Source organism: Mytilus edulis, chromosome 5, assembly GCF_963676685.1.
Source record: "Mytilus edulis chromosome 5, xbMytEdul2.2, whole genome shotgun sequence".
Lineage (NCBI taxonomy): Eukaryota > Metazoa > Mollusca > Bivalvia > Mytilida > Mytilidae > Mytilus > Mytilus edulis.
Window position 1 is genome coordinate 78225070 of NC_092348.1, and position 16455 is coordinate 78241524.

Sequence of the window (16455 nt, forward strand, 5' to 3'; positions counted from 1 at the left end):
CTTAGGAAAAGTTCTGGATCCGCCACTGATCTCCCATTGAGTGGTGGCAAAATCAAGTCCTATTGCTCGATTTGGTTTCTGACCGTCGTAGTGTCTTGAAAAATGTAGATTGTCTTGGTAAAACTGGTGAGTCTTATCTCTTCCATATATCCGGAACAGTAGTCTAAACATTGTAGCAGCAAATCAACTCTTTTACCATTAATACTCCTTTTGCGTTTTTAACCCGGCCTATTTTATATACTATAGATTTATATAATAATAATATTGTAGCAGGATTTAGTGACCTAAGCATCACACATCTTTTGTAGTTTAAAAATATCAAGTATTTATTACCAAAGGTTAATGCTTACTACCAGTGAACTTAATAAGAAGACGAGTGAATTGGTGAACACATAAGAAGGGATACACATTCATATGACAGTGAATTAATGTATCAATATTTGTTTGTTTTGTTGTTTGTGTCATATGTAAGATAAAAAGATCATTTTAGAAATTTTTGGTTCTCAATGCTCTTCAACTTTGTACTTTATTTGGCTTTTTAAACATTTTTTGATTCGAGCGTCACTGATGAGTCTTTTGTAGACGAAACGCGCATCTGGCGTAAATATGGAATTTTAATCCTGGTATCTATAAAAGTTTATTTACTTTAAATAGCTAATCCATTCATTATCTGTTTGTTTTGAGAAAGATGTAGTACTAGCGTCTATAACAAACGCACATGCATGTGTCATCCGCAATATACCAAAGGGACATTCAAACTCATCACTGAAGTCTAAAATAAACCGTAAAGACAAAAAAAGGCAAAAAGACCCCCCCCCCCCCCCCCCCCCCCCCCCAAAAAAAAAAAAAAAAAAAATCCGTCGTGTTGCTGATGTAAATAAATAACAGAAACAGAAATAAGTGCAATTCGGGGAAAGGAGGATGTGATTGGTTCTACGACGCGTCGTCAAACTAATGATACCACATACCAAGGATTTGTATAATAAGAAGGTCTTACTATACAAATCCTTGCAAATACACAGTTGGGTCTGCATAATAACGTGACATCAAGAAATTGACAGACTGGCTCAGAACTAAACTTGACGATAAAGAGAAGATTTCACGATAGCAACAATCCCGTCTCCTTGACCAGAATGTGACCTACCGAATTAGACTTATCACCAGATTTTTACCATCATGGGTCACACGGAGGATGCCAAATGTGGATCAGGGTCTGCTCACCCTAACGGAGCAGTTTGTGGTGGTTTTAACCATTTGATTTTCGGGGGGGGGGGGGGGGGGGGGGGGCTATGGATTTTTTTCTACAAAAACTGGAAACAAACTTTTTTTCCAAAAAAATCCATAGCCCCCCAGAAAATCAAATGATTGCTGCCTTAGTCTTCAGTATTCCATGCTGTGGTTTGTATACTTTTTTTTTTTATTTGTTTGTCTATTTGTCTACTCTTTTTTATCCATGCATGGCGTTGTCAATATCGTGAAAAAAGAAGATTTGATATGACTGCCAATGAGAAAACTCTCCACAAGAGACCATATGACACAGAAATAAACAACTAAAGGTAGTTGCCTTCAACAATGAGCAAAGCCCTTACCGCATAGTCAGTTTATTTTCGACTTATGACTTTGAATGTTCTTCTGGTATCTTTCGCCTTTCTTCTTCAATTTAACCATTTATATATTTCTGTGTTAATATTGAGACATTCTTTAAGCACCTAGATATGGAGTTCCATTTGTTGAAACGATCTTCCATAGTTTTTTTTAATTATTATTATGAGTAATGCTGCTTGCAATGGTGCTGCTGAACCAAGGGCTCTGAATGCATGAAAAAGTTTTTGTCATCATTTATCATTTAAACCATTATTCCCTCCCAAGCATTACTAATATAGTGTTTGCGTTCATTTTTGAATGGTTACGCGTACAGCAGCACGTCGTTCCAATAGATAGATGTCTACATTGTTGCTATATATGACATATATAAAGTGTCGGAAATACATGATACTAGATTTTTTCTCCAGATACATTTTCAGAAGTGAACAAATGTACCATTCTGAATGGTACGTGGGAGTTGCTACATTTTGCGGTAGTGTTTCGTAGTATTAGAGAATTGAAGGAGTTTGCAGTAGAAGTTAGAATGCCACAAACAGATTTCCGAGAAATTAGAAGATTCTGGTGTCAGTTGTCAATCTTTATCTGGTATGAGAGCAAACAGTCGCGGAAAAGTAGCACCATTTTAAAACAATCTGTTGTTTAGTGGTTGTCGTTTGGTAGTATGCCTCGTGATTCTCGCAATGTCTAATAAGGTATGGGGTGTCACAATTGGGTGTCGGTGCCTCATCAAACACGAGCTTCATATAAGCATTAAAAATTTGACGAACTATTGATTAAACAATTTCGAAGAAATCGTTTTTTCAAGCTTTTTTAAAATTGTTACATTGTTATTATCCTCTTTCAGAATTACAGATATTTTATCAACAACAATGTTACAAAATAAAAATTAACACAAAATGATAAAATATTTGTAATTATCTGGAAATTCATGTTAAGTACCAGCTGACACAAAACTTTGTTTATGAAATATCTTAATTTTATTTCATCAAGTCAGTTGATAAAACAGAGCAGTCACAGCTTGTAAAAAAACTTCATTCTATTTTTTTTTAGAGCATCTAAGCTTAGGGACACTCCTATCACATTTACTTGTATCTATTAAGAATAACAAACAGGTTAGAGAACGGCAGTTTTTGACAATCGACTTAGATCCAGGTGCACCACACAGTAACATTAGATCATCTTGTTCAAATAGTTTTAGTGTATCTATCTCTCAATCTTCTCTTTACCACGGTCTTCAACTCAGGCTGGGCCATACAGTGAAACCACTGGCACTTGTCTCAGAAAACAAAAATTCCTATATGTTATATAAAGGTATATAGGAAAAAAATAAATTCTGAGACAAGTGCCTGTGAGTGAAACCCTTATCCAAATCCTGTAAAGAAGTTATACAAACTTTTCTCAAACATTGAGATGAATTTTAGTAAGCAAGTCTTCTATATAATTGAGTTGTAGATCAAGTTTACCTTTAGTTCTGCTCTGGTTTTGCCGAAATTACAGACTTTGGACTGAAAATTTCATGAAAATAACAGTTTTAGATTTTTTTCTGAACACCTTCATATATTGAGCTGATTTGAAGTATGGGAGTGTACAATAATGAGTTACAGATGAAGTTAATGTTTGGTTATGGGATCAGTGTCATATTGCATGAATTCATATATTCCCATAAAGTTCTATAAGAATGCATGCCCTATTAAATTCAGGAACAGCTTCAGTAGTCAAAGTACATCACAAATTAATATTCCTGTTTTCTGATTTTAGATATTTAATTTAGTATTAAAACTGCATGTTGTGCTCTAGATGTCTTTTGGATTTTTTTTCGCATTGTTGTTGGATTGCTTTCTCTTGTGCTTTAAGATGTGCAAATGACAATGCTATTTAAGAAAGCTGTATACCAAATACCATTGGCAATTTTGGCCTATAATCAATCCTTTCCCTTCAACTGACCTTATCACAAACTATAGCATATTGCTGACACTGATGTCAGCAGAATCAACATGTCAAAGTCTCACATCAAGGATGAGTTGATTAGACTAGACAAAAAATAAGTTATATAGGCCACTTTTCCATCTGCCAGTTATAGGTCAAACTTTTTACTTAAACACAAGGTTTCTTTGTCCTATAGGGAATTTTGTATTGATGGCAGATCACCACAAGTTTCTATTCAACAGGTTCATAACTTTCTTCATAATATAATGTATGACATATTGGAGAAACATATGTATATTGATTAAAACTGAATTTTGACCTCTAGATGCCTGTTTTTAATCAATGCTCTTCAACTTTGTACTTGTTTGGCTTATACATATTTTGATATGAGTGTCACTGATGAGTCTTATGTAGACGAAACGTGTGTCTTCGTACTAATTTAGAATCCTAGTACCTTTGATAACGATTTACATTACTGGGTCAATGCCACTGCTGGTGGACGTTTCGTCCCAGAGGGTATTACCAGCCAAGTAGTCAACACTTCAGTGTTGACATGAATATCAATAATGTGGTCATTTTTATAAATTTCCTGTTTACAAAACTGAATTTTTCAAAAAACTAAGGATTTTCTTATCCCAGGCATAGATTACCTTGACGTATTTGGCCCAACTTTTTGGAATTTTCGATCCTCAATGCTCTTCAACTTTGTACTGGTTTGGCTTTATCAATATTTTGATATGAGCGTCACTAATGAGTCTTATGTAGACAAAACGTGCGTCAGTGAACTGAATTATAATCCTGGTACCTTTGATAACTATGTAATCTTTTGGTTGCTGTATCATTGAAGTGTATCTCATTTCCCTTTTAATTATATAGGGAACTTTTCCTCCTCGCCAATCAGACAAACAAAACTATCTTAATGTAGTCACAGAACAAAGGCCTAGGTAATCTGAAAATTTCAACTAAATAAATCACAGGATTGTTTTTTAACATACATATTTTATTTATCATTTATCTCTCTCTCTCAAAAATCATAACCTACATAATTTACCAATAAATGCAGAATTAATATTGTCATATTGCTTTCATCTGTTAACATGAGTGTCATTAATTAAAAAAATATACAGTGGATTCATTTTTATTCGTTGGATACCAATTTTTCGTAGATTTTGTGGGTAAAGTTGAACTACGAAATTAAATGTTCAACGAATGACAAATGTCATATAGGCTTGTATGCAAACTTCGGCAAAACCACAAAATTAAATATCCATCGAACAGAACATGTATATACAGTAAGTTTTCCTTAATCCATGAAAATTGGAACACACGAAATTCCACAAAAATTGGTACACACGAAAATAAGTGATTCCACAGTATCCATTTATGGTCAGATTTATGCTACAGCATTTCCATAACCAAGACAAACATGTATCACAAGGTATTTCAATAATTTCAATTTGTATTTAAATATATAAATATAAACCCTATTTTGAATGGATTAGAATAAAACTCCACATGGACAGAAATTTAATGTAAAAGACAGGTTTATACAGGCAGGCATGGATTATGAAATAACTGCATTCAAATTGCTTCGTTTTATGGTACTGTAAATTCAGAAATATTGCAATGTTTTTATTAAAGCGAAACATATGACAGGATTACAATCACAATAATAATTTAAACTTGCATTTTGAAAAATATGACAAAAATTAAAATTACATTTTAGCGTAAAATAACAAAATCACAATGATAATTGCACGCAATAATTTCTGAATTAACAGTAGACTCTGGCAGTTGATTTTGTTATTTTCGTACCAACTTCTTCAAAGACAAATGCTGACTGACCGATTCCATTTGAATTATTAATGTTGATAATCATTAATGACCCATCCCATAAACGGATTAGCTGTAACAACAAATTATGACACCTGTTGTAACCCTTGATTAGTATGTGGTCATAAACAAAGTCATAAACTTGTTAACAGGTGAATTTCGTAATTGGCGGATCATATCAAAACCAACAAAATATTATGAAATGAATCTTTAAAAGGGCAGGGCGCCCTTGGAATTGTAAAAGGGCACAGGGCAGCACCTGGAAACTGGTGGACGGACCGCCCTGTGAAATAATGGCCTAGCTGAAACACTGAGGAAGTATTAAGCTTCTCAATGATAAAAATTAGTGTTTGTCAAACTGCTACTTATCCAACGATTTTTTAACGAGAGAATCATTGGTTCAAGTTTTTATGAAATGTTTATATTTTTGTCAAAGGATCAAAATAAATATTTTGTCAAAAAATTATGAAAATTAATGAGCTAAATTTATTTTAGTCAAGGTGTTGGGTACCACCTTAAGGAAGAAATATGTGTGCTTTATTGATTGACAAATACAGCATAGTTTTTGTATTATTATATTTTTTCTAACTCTGGCTTATCTAAAAGATGTATGAAGTAAAAATTGTGACAGATAAAAACCACATACTTACATTCATTACAATGTATTTATGTTTGATGGTAGAATGTACTTGTTGGATAGTAATTCATATTTTTAGTGTATTTCTATAAATGATAATTATATGTTAACATACATTTGTTCAAACTTCAAAGAAAACCAAAAATGATTGACTAAACAATATTCTCAATACTAACTAATGTGGTTGCTATGTTTAATACATATTATCTAATGAGATATCCAAAGTATTTTATGTGAAAAGATAGCATGGATGCAAAATAAAACACTAGGTTAAACTTTCAATTTCTATACTCTGTGAAAAATTTCCAAATAATAAAATATATTAACTTAAAATAAAATTGAGAATGGAAATAGGGAATGTGCCAAAGAGACAACAACCCGACCATAGAAAAAAACAACAGCAGAAGGTCACCAACAGGTCTTCAATGTAGCGAGAAATTCCAGCACCCGGAGGCGTCCTTCAACTGGCCCCTAAACAAATATATACTAGTTCAGTGATAATGAACGCCATACTAATTTCCAAATTGTACACAAGAAACTAAAATTAAAATAATACAAGACAAACAAAGGCCAGAGGCTCCTGACTTGGGACAGGCGCAAAAATGCGGCGGGGTTAAACATGTTTGTGAGATCTCAACCCTCCCCCTATACCTCTAGCCAATGTAACTTGAATATATGCATGAACTTTTTAAGAAAAAAGAAAACAGTCTGAAAATAAATGTCCATGTATGTTAATGTTGTACAAATGTCTGCATGACAAAAGAAATTTTTTGAAAGATGAGAATTTTTTCTTTCAATCATTCTTGAAAATAAAAGTTTTAATCAACAAAAGTGGATACCTTCAGAAATTTAACAATGGATTATCTCCCTTCACTCACTACATTTAATGAGCATTTCATTTGGGTTATTAATGTCAAGGTGAAAAAACAATACAAATTTCACATTCAATTTCAAACTCATTACAACATACAAATCTTGAATAACCTTTGCTTTTATAACATTTATCCAAAAAAATATAATTCAGCAGGCCTCGATAAAAAAACAGATTTCCAACAAATGCATTGATAACTATAATTTCTTTACACATGTTTTTTTTCTTTCAAAACATTTTTTGAAGGTTTCTTTACAGGTTTTCCAACATTCATACAGGTGATTTTGTTAAAAAGACTCACCATTTTAGATAAACATAGCATAACCAACATTGAAGTAAACATGAATTATCTCCCTTTGAAAAAATTTGAAATTTTTTTTGAAATTACAGATATCTAATTCAATTATATCCACAAGCATATGCTACAGATACAATACTATTATAATTGATTAACAACTATTAAAAACTAATATTTTACCGTTAGACTAAAAAAATATTAAGACTTATATTTGACGAATTTTTATTACACTCTAAGCAAGCGTCTTTATTCAAAATTGAATCAGTTACCTTCAGAAAACAGCCAATTTCTAAGTTCATTTTCTATACACAGTAATACTTCACTTTTAAATGCAATAACTTAATCTATATCTACAGAAGTTTATGACAATTGAATCAATTGAAGATGCAACGTTCTACTGAAAAACATACAAAAAATGAGAAATCATAAATGTTTTCATTGGGTTACTGTCTCTTTGTTACATTCTCAATTTTATCATTTGTTTCTAGGTGCAGTTAAATGTAACAAACTATTCAATGACTAGGAAAGGACCTATATTCATAATAATTGATTGTTTGAAGAAAAAATATTCAAATAAATATTAATACACATATTAAAAATTGAAAAACAAAATATGACATGGGTTGCTAAAATTTTGCATAATAATTTAACAGTTTGATACTTGAAACATAAGACTGGGCAACTACATCAAAACTTTTAAGTCCTAAAAGTATTTATACTAGTACTGCAGTTTTATGAAAACTTAGATATACAGCCATGTTAACAGATGTTCAAAATTGACATAAATATCTGCAGGTGACTGACCATGCTTAATTTTTACAACCAATCCCTGAATATTAAGTGTAATCTAAAAAGTTGTTGTTATTTTAATTGCCTGCTTTAAGGTTTCCAACACAACATCATAAACTTTTAGACATTGAACATCCTAACGGAAAACTTGATAACCAGATGGCAGTGGTGACCTACTTTGATTTCCCTTTTATTCTTTGCATATGATGACAATTAAAGTGCACACAACATACCTATATGTATCTTAATAACATTCATTTGAAACCAGGACTTTGGAAAATAAGTTGCACCAAACATATCATTTGCAACACAGTAATCTTAATTGAGAAATTATTACATGGTTTTATAATGGTGATTGTTGACAATGGAAGCAAATGTGAGATTAATTTTTAAGATTTCAGGAAATACTGCTTACAAATAATGGTGTAGAAATTTCATTGAAAGTTGATAGAAAATTCCAATGAGTTTCTTATTTTGAAAAACATATCCTGTTGCACTATTTGCAATAGTTGTGAATTTACAGTTATTTTCTTAATTAACTATTGTGTTATTGTTTTTGCAAACATGTATTGTATCCATTTGTTATTTAATTATTTATGTGATGTGGATTCATTATAATGGATAAAAATTTTATTGTATTAGATATGGGTAAAGGTTAACTATAATATAAATTTTCAATAAAAAATAGTTTTTTAATTTTTACCAGCTTATATACAGACTTTTGCAAATCAATGAAATAAAAACTACACATTTTTTTCGTCCTCAATCAATAGGAAGTGGTACCCACAAAAATAGATAAATTGACAGTATTTAATTTCAGCACTGTTGTATAATTATTCACTATGTTTAACAATTATTCACTATGTTTAATAATTGAGTTTCTTTAACAACTTGAGTCTTCCAGCTTCATAATCATCTTCATCAACACTAACTAACAACTTGATAGCTTCCTGTCCCACCACCTGTTTCAAAGTATCTATAAATAGAAATAATAAAGTAAAGATACTAACAACTTGAACACTTCCTGTCTAACTACAAGCCTTAGGATATTTGTAAAGATATACTGTAAACCAAGTTATTTTCGCCAATTCTTTATTCGTGTTTTACCCTTTCTAGTTCACATTGTGGCTATTCAATTTTTTGATTTTCTAATTAGTGACTTTATTACTAGATGTAGTTTAATAAGAAGAGATCCAAGTTTTACATATTCACAACAATGTATGTTCGTAGTATTTTCTACTAAGTCACAAAAATAAATCAATCCCTAACATAAGTTGGTTAACAGTATTAGTATATCTTTAAAAATACCTCAATATTTGAGGTTACTGACAGCTTGTCCAACTTTCTGTCAGTGATTTTGCTAGCACTTGTCATTAGTAATTTACGAAACGGTTTTCAAAATGACGAAAGCATTTCAAATCAATTTTATCACTTAAATTTTGAAAGTGTAAAAATATTTTCGCATGAAAATACTATATATCTAGCTGTCTTCATGTTTCTGTTATAGTAACTAAAAACAAAAATAACTAGAGGCTCTAAAGAGCCTGTGTCGCTCACCTTGGTCTATGTGAATATTAAACACAGGAAGCAGATGGATTCATGACAAAATTGTGTTTTGGTGATGGTGATGTGTTTGTACATCTTACTTTACTAAACAGTCTTGCTGCTTACAATTATCTCTATCTATAATGAACTTGGCCCAGTAGTTTCAGGGGAAAATGTTAATAAAAATTTACAAATTTTATGAAAATTGTTAATAATTGACTAGAAAAGGACAATAACTCCTTAGGGGGTAAAATTGACCATTTCGGTCATGTTGACTTATTTGTAAATCTTACTTTGCTGAACATTAACAGACATTATTGCTGTTTACAGTTTATCTCTATCTATAATAATATTCAAAATAATAACCAAAAACAGCAAAATTTCCTTAAAATACATATTCAGGGGCAGCAACCCAACAACAGGTTGTCTGATTCATCTGAAAATTTCAGGGCAGATAGATCTTGACCTGATAAACAATTTTATCCCATGTCAGATTTGCTCTAAATGCTTTGGTTTTTGAGTTATAAGCCAAAAACTGCATTTTACCCCTATGTTCTATTTTTAGCTGTGGTGGCCATCTTGATTTGATGGCCGGGTCACCGGACACATTTTTAAAATTATATACCCCAAAGATGATTGTGGCTAAGTTTGGATTAATTTGGCCCAGTAGTTTCAGAGGAGAAGATTTCTGTCAAAGATAACTAAGATTTACGAAAAATTGTTAAAAATTGACTATATTAAAAGGGTAATAACTCCTAAAGGGGTCAACTGACTCTTTCGGTCAAGTTGACTTATTTGTAAATCTTACTTTGCTGAACATTATTGCTGTTTACAGTTTATCTTTATCTGTAATAATATTCAAGATACTAACCAAAAACAGCAAAATTTCCTTAAAATTACAGATCAGGGGCAGTAACCCAATAACAGGTTGTGTGATTCATCTGAAAATTTCAGGGCAGATAGATCTTGACCTGATAAACAATTTAACACATGTCAGATTTGCTCTAAATGCTTTGATTTTTGAGTTATAAGCCAAAAACCCCATTTTACCCCTATGTTCTATTTTTAGCCATGGCGGCCATCTTGGTTGGTTGGCCGGTTCACGCCACACATTTTGTAAACAAGATACCCCAATGATGATTGTGGCCAAGTTTGGATTAATTTGTCCTAGTAGTTTCAGAGGAGAAGATTTTTGTGAAAGATAACTAAGATTTACGAAAAATGGTTAAAAATGGACTAAAAAGGGAATTAACTCCTAAAGGGGTCAACTGACCATTTTGGTCACGTTGACTTATTTGTAAATCTTACTTTGCTGAACATTATTGCTGTTTACAGTTTATCTCTATCTATAATAATATTCAAGATAATAATCAAAAACAGCAAAATTTCCTTAAAATTATCAATTCAGGGACAGCAACCCAACAACGGGTTGTCTGATTCATCTGAAAATTTCAGGGCAGATAGATCTTGACCTGATAAACAATTTTACCCTGTCAGATTTGCTCTAAATGCTTTGGTTTTTGAGTTATAAGCCAAAAACTGCATTTTACCCCTATGTTCTATTTTTAGCCATGGCGGCCATCTTGGTTGGTTGGCCGGGTCACGCCACACATTTTTTAAACTAGATACCCCAATGATGATTGTGGCCAAGTTTGGATTAATTTGGCCCAGTAGTTTCAGAGGAGAAGATTTTTGTAAAAGTTAACGACGACGGGCCAGGTGAGCTAAAAAGGTAACTGACTACCTGTACAACTACCTGTCTCAAAGTAGCCGAGTATGAAAGTAAACAACTAACAGCTTGATTGCTTCCTGTACAACCAAATGTCTCAAAGTAGCTGTTAATATTTATGATAACCTAACCGACAGCTTAATAGCTGTCCAACTATCTGTTTTAAAGTAGCTGAAAACGTATATCATAAAGTTACTTACAACACCCAACTACATATATTACAATGTAAAATAGATATACATGTAGGGGCCTTTCCAGATGTGTTTCTCTATTTGCTGGGTAAAAAACATTCCTTCACATTAAAATGCTTGCATATATGTAGGCTATCATTTACCAGTTAGTAAAACAATGTGAATAAATGAAGTTGAATAAACGATTTTGCTACCACGCATATGTAATCAAGGACCCTGCATTGTTACAGATACCCTTTACCCTTTACTTTTTACTCTGTTTATCTGTCTGTAGTTTCTTCAGGATGAAATTGTTCCTAACATTAATCCATTCATGTAAATCATTTTCCTGAGAGTCTCAATTGGTGAGCGTAAATTCTATTTGTAACACAAGCACTGTTTATTGAAGTTCTTATCAAACTACTGACACAGACACATGTTCACCCTGTTTGCAATTTTTATAAATTGAAGTATAATGAAAATGTTGAAGTTCCAATGGCAACAGATTAATGTATACATTGTATTGTGCAAAACGTTTAAAGTCAATGAACCATGACTGAAGTTTCAGTGCAAACTAATCTCTATACCAAAAATGATATTTGACAAATATAAAAAAGAAGCAAAGTAATTTATCCTTCACTGATCTGTTTCAAAGAATTTTTTTTAACAGGCATGTAAATAAATGTTGCCGTCTTGCTTGACATTTTGTCACTGCTTTTAGTACAATTCAAGCTACATGTCTTATAACTTTAATAATTCCAGATTCCCAAAAAGAGATATTTTTGTTTTATATCTACATTACATCATATATCTCCCTGTCCTAAATATTCATGATTTAAAAGCGCTTCTGACGCATTGAAATTATTAAATGTGTTGTTTTCAATTTTTTAAAGTGAAGGACTAAATACATGTATCCTACTATCTTTCCTTTTTTTGACAACCCTTTCAGATTCTTTGAATATAAAAAGAACATGTGGTTTGATTTCAAATGAGAGAACCAAATGACAGAAATAATCAGTTATTGTTCACTGTACAGCTTGAATTCCATATTTTTGTACTCACCTGTAATAAATACCCCTTTAAGAGCCTCTAAAAGTGATCCATCAATATAATCCCTCCAGAAAGCATCTAAGTAAGTAAGTTCAGAAAAACTTATATCACACACTATAGAGCCAATATCTCTAGACTTGAGAATTGTATCTGCCTGGGTGAATCGTTCTAATTGTCTCTCTAATTCTGTTGGTTTGGTAGATGTCACATTTACAAGGGCCGAGTCATGTGTCTCGTATTCAGCTCTTACTCGTAATTTGATATCTGCAAAGTAATGAAAGAAATACAAAACACTATCATCTGATCATTTAAAAATCATACATAAATGTAATGTCAATGTTTAACAGGTACCTTTGGGATGTGAGGACTCTTTTTGTAAGCTATTTGTTCTTTCATTAAAAAATAAAATTGTATTTTTATTTGACATCAAACTTAAGCATCTACATAAAATCTTTTTCAATGAAAATTATGTGTTTGGCACTCTTTTGACATGGTTGTAGCTCAAATTTCTTCGGGAAAATGAAATGTGCTAATAACAGGGTAATGCAATTTTATGGAATATAAGCTTTATGATTACTGGTGGAAGGAATTAATGTACATTGTACAAATGTACCTAACAATGCATAAAATCCTGCAACATCATTTATAGACAGACTTATTGACTTTGTCATAGTTTTGTTCAAAACCAAATGTATAACAACATTATTGCTTCCAGTTTACTAACTTGCAAGTTTAAATGTACATGTAATGGCAATTCTAGTAGATACAAGAGTGACGAGACTTCACTGATCAGTTATTTGTTTTAAAATCCATAATTGTCACTTGAACACTAATTTTTTCCATGCAACAAAATATAAATGTGCATCTAATCTCATACATTCTGTATATTCAATACATATTACAAGCCAAGCACCAGGAGTCAAAACAAAACAATTTCAAAGGGTTATGCTTTATGACAATATAATGTAATTATTCTAATGGTTAATTTATACTCAAATGTTTTTAATTTTAACTTATCCAAATATTCAAGCCAATTGAAGGTTTAAGCTGAGAAAATCAAGTGGTTCTAGAAATCCATGGAAGATACCAAATATGCAAGTGGGGAGGAGCACCCCCATAACATAACTTAGTTTGATTCCGAGAGCACATACATGTTTGGAGTTGAAGTTGGGAATAGTTTACCACATACCACATGTTACTTTTTGTTTAGCATCTATGGCTTTTTGACTTTCTGTTAGTTCTTCATTTGTTGTAGCTTGTGTACTGATAGAGGAAGACTGCCTGCGTGATTTCTTTTTATATGTATAACTCTTTCTTCTCTTTTTCGCTTGAGGTTGGGATGGATCTTGCTGGCAACATGTTTCATTTGTCCTCTCTAAATAGTCTGATACAGGATCAGGGAAAACTAACAACAGAAAAACAAGACAATACATATATTGGGTTTTGGATATATGAACAATGATAAAATCCATTTATAAATGTATACGATTATACATGTACATGAACATATAGGTTTTTCATATAAAACAAATTCAGAGGTTTCATTCCCCTGGCCCAAAAATCTATAGGCATTATCAAAATTAACATAAATGTAAATACACTTTAAAATTCAACAGGTTCTGCAATAATATCAGTGAAAATAATATCTTGTACCATCAATATTTTTCTTTCTTATTTTATAAACATGATAAATACTAAAATGTAACAGTATATATCAAAGCAGTGACTCACATGTACAACTGTGTACAAATGTATCACTATCAGATGACAAGATTGTTTTTTAAGGGTACCGGTAATGATCAACTGATTTGAATTTTGATATACATGTACAATGCATATCATACCACACCGGCTTATACATGTATCTTTAAAAAAAAATACCTATCACCATTCAGGCCAGCTTTGAATGCATGGCAAGTTTTTTTTTATACATGTTGTATTAGGTTGATTTCTTGATAAGACTGCCGTTAAGAGAAGAAAATATATGCCAAAATTATATATAATATATATGATATAAGAAAGAATATATGAACATGGACTAGTCAAAGCAAACAAATTGTCATTTTTCCAGAAATTCTTTTTGAAGTTTATCATGTTTATATACATGTATTTTAGGGCATACAAAAATTCTATTTGAAACTGGTACAGTTTTAATTTTTATTGATTGCTATAAAAAGAATGTGAAATGGCCAAAATGACATGGATTTTACAAGAGAGGATAATTTACAAGAGAGAGTACCCTGTCATCAAGACAAAGATTGAAGAAGATTCAAGCAAACATATGCCTTTGATTGGCCTTCAACAATGAGCAAATCCAATAGCCTTAGGTCAGCTACAAAATGTGAGTCAATTTTAACTTAAAAAAAAAACAATGGCCTAATAGACCACTTTCGAGTTCATCCGTCACCGGAAAAAACTCGTCAATTATACGCGCCTTTATGACGTCATTTACCAGATAGAGGGGGTCGCCTGTATCCCTGCACTATTTACGTTCATCAAGCATCTTGGTGATCGTCATTGTGCAGGATAAACTAGAAATAATGGTTGTTCTGTAGGTACTTAATGACAATTCCCTAATGACATCAATGCTGATTGTCAATTTTGAGAATTCAATTTGTCGTATAATTCGTACAATATAGAATTATAGTTTTCCAACCACTCGCTCAACATTGGAATGGAAGTGATGACGCCCCTAAACGCACAAATGACGTTCACTAAAACCAGAGTTTTTGACGGAAATGCATCGAACTCGAAAGTTGTCTATTATATAATCTACTTGTCATGCTTGTATCATTGTATAGAAAACATTAAATTTAAACAAACAAAATTTATAAGGTTGGAAATGGAAAAAAAACTGTTGACTGGACTATCTTAAGTAAGAGAAGTGATAAAGGATACCAACAAATTTGCTCCTTAATACTGTACACAATGGTTTGATGGCATAATTTGATTGAGGCAATGATCTTGAAAGAAATGGACCACATACTGTCATACTGTCAACATTTTACAATATCAATCACATACCAGTTTTCCTACGTTTAAGTGTGACATAAGGTGTTAAGTCATGTCGTGTAATAATTCGTAAGAGATCTAAAATATGTTTGAAGTTCGTTTCATCGATTCTATCCATTTTCTCTAACGCTAAAAGAAACGAGAAACCATCGTACACTTTTCGCAAAATATCATCTGCCATTATGCCACTGTAAATAAATTTCAAGACTTTGACATCTCGAGATGTCATTTGGTCACCAATTGTTCTAAACATATCATGCAGTGTTAGTGAATCAAAGTCATTTTCAGTGGAGGTATTGGGTTTATCCATCGCCATTTTTCGATTCTTGAGATTTTTTTACTAACTCGGTGTCAAACTGCAGCTGTCAGTGCGCTCATAAAAATTGCATGACCACAAACGCTCTAAAAACTTTCTAATAAAGTATCAAAACCAATGACGGGATCCTCCAAAAATCCGTGAATTTACCATGATTTTAGATTTTTTTAGAAAAAAAGTTATATATGAAGCAAACCAAGAATATATGATGCGATGCGCCGACGTATAGTCATCAATGTGCTGATGGATCGTCGTATGATGTAGATGTAGATGAGGGTATTGAAGTCTTTCACTTCAATTTCCTCTTCTTTTTTTTTTCTTTTTTTTTTTTTTATCAATTTCGATCTCTATTCTGTGATAATTTTGCCCATTATTCTAAAGACTGCGGCTATTTTTCGGCTCAAGTTTATTTCTTTTGCCTATTTTCTCTTCTTTCTATTTTTGTCCTTTATTTTTCATTTTCAATCTATTATGATCTGAAATCTTTATTTTGTAAACCACAATCCATACCCTTATATAAAATACGAAGACCAAAATGACGCAAAAGTTGGAAAATAAATGTCATTGTACGACAATGTTATTTACCGCACCTAGTATGTATCGGTATATATACCGACCCAAATGGTCAATACTAGAAATATTGGTCGATTGAAATTTTAGTCAGAGGAAATGAA

General features: G+C 32.0%; 1 protein-coding gene across 1 annotated transcript; it reads right to left on the bottom strand.

Annotated features, from left to right (window-relative positions):
* Positions 1 to 8034: 8034 nt before the first annotated feature.
* LOC139524513 (death effector domain-containing protein-like) lies at positions 8035 to 15843 on the bottom strand. Its single transcript, XM_071319337.1, has 4 exons — positions 15478 to 15843; positions 13643 to 13858; positions 12466 to 12717; positions 8035 to 8935 (listed from the first exon to the last, which is right to left on the bottom strand). The coding sequence occupies exons 1-4, from the start codon at positions 15779 to 15781 to the stop codon at positions 8826 to 8828; spliced, it is 882 nt and encodes a 293-aa protein (XP_071175438.1). The 5' UTR covers positions 15782 to 15843; the 3' UTR covers positions 8035 to 8825.
* Between the last annotated feature and the right edge of the window lie 612 nt (positions 15844 to 16455).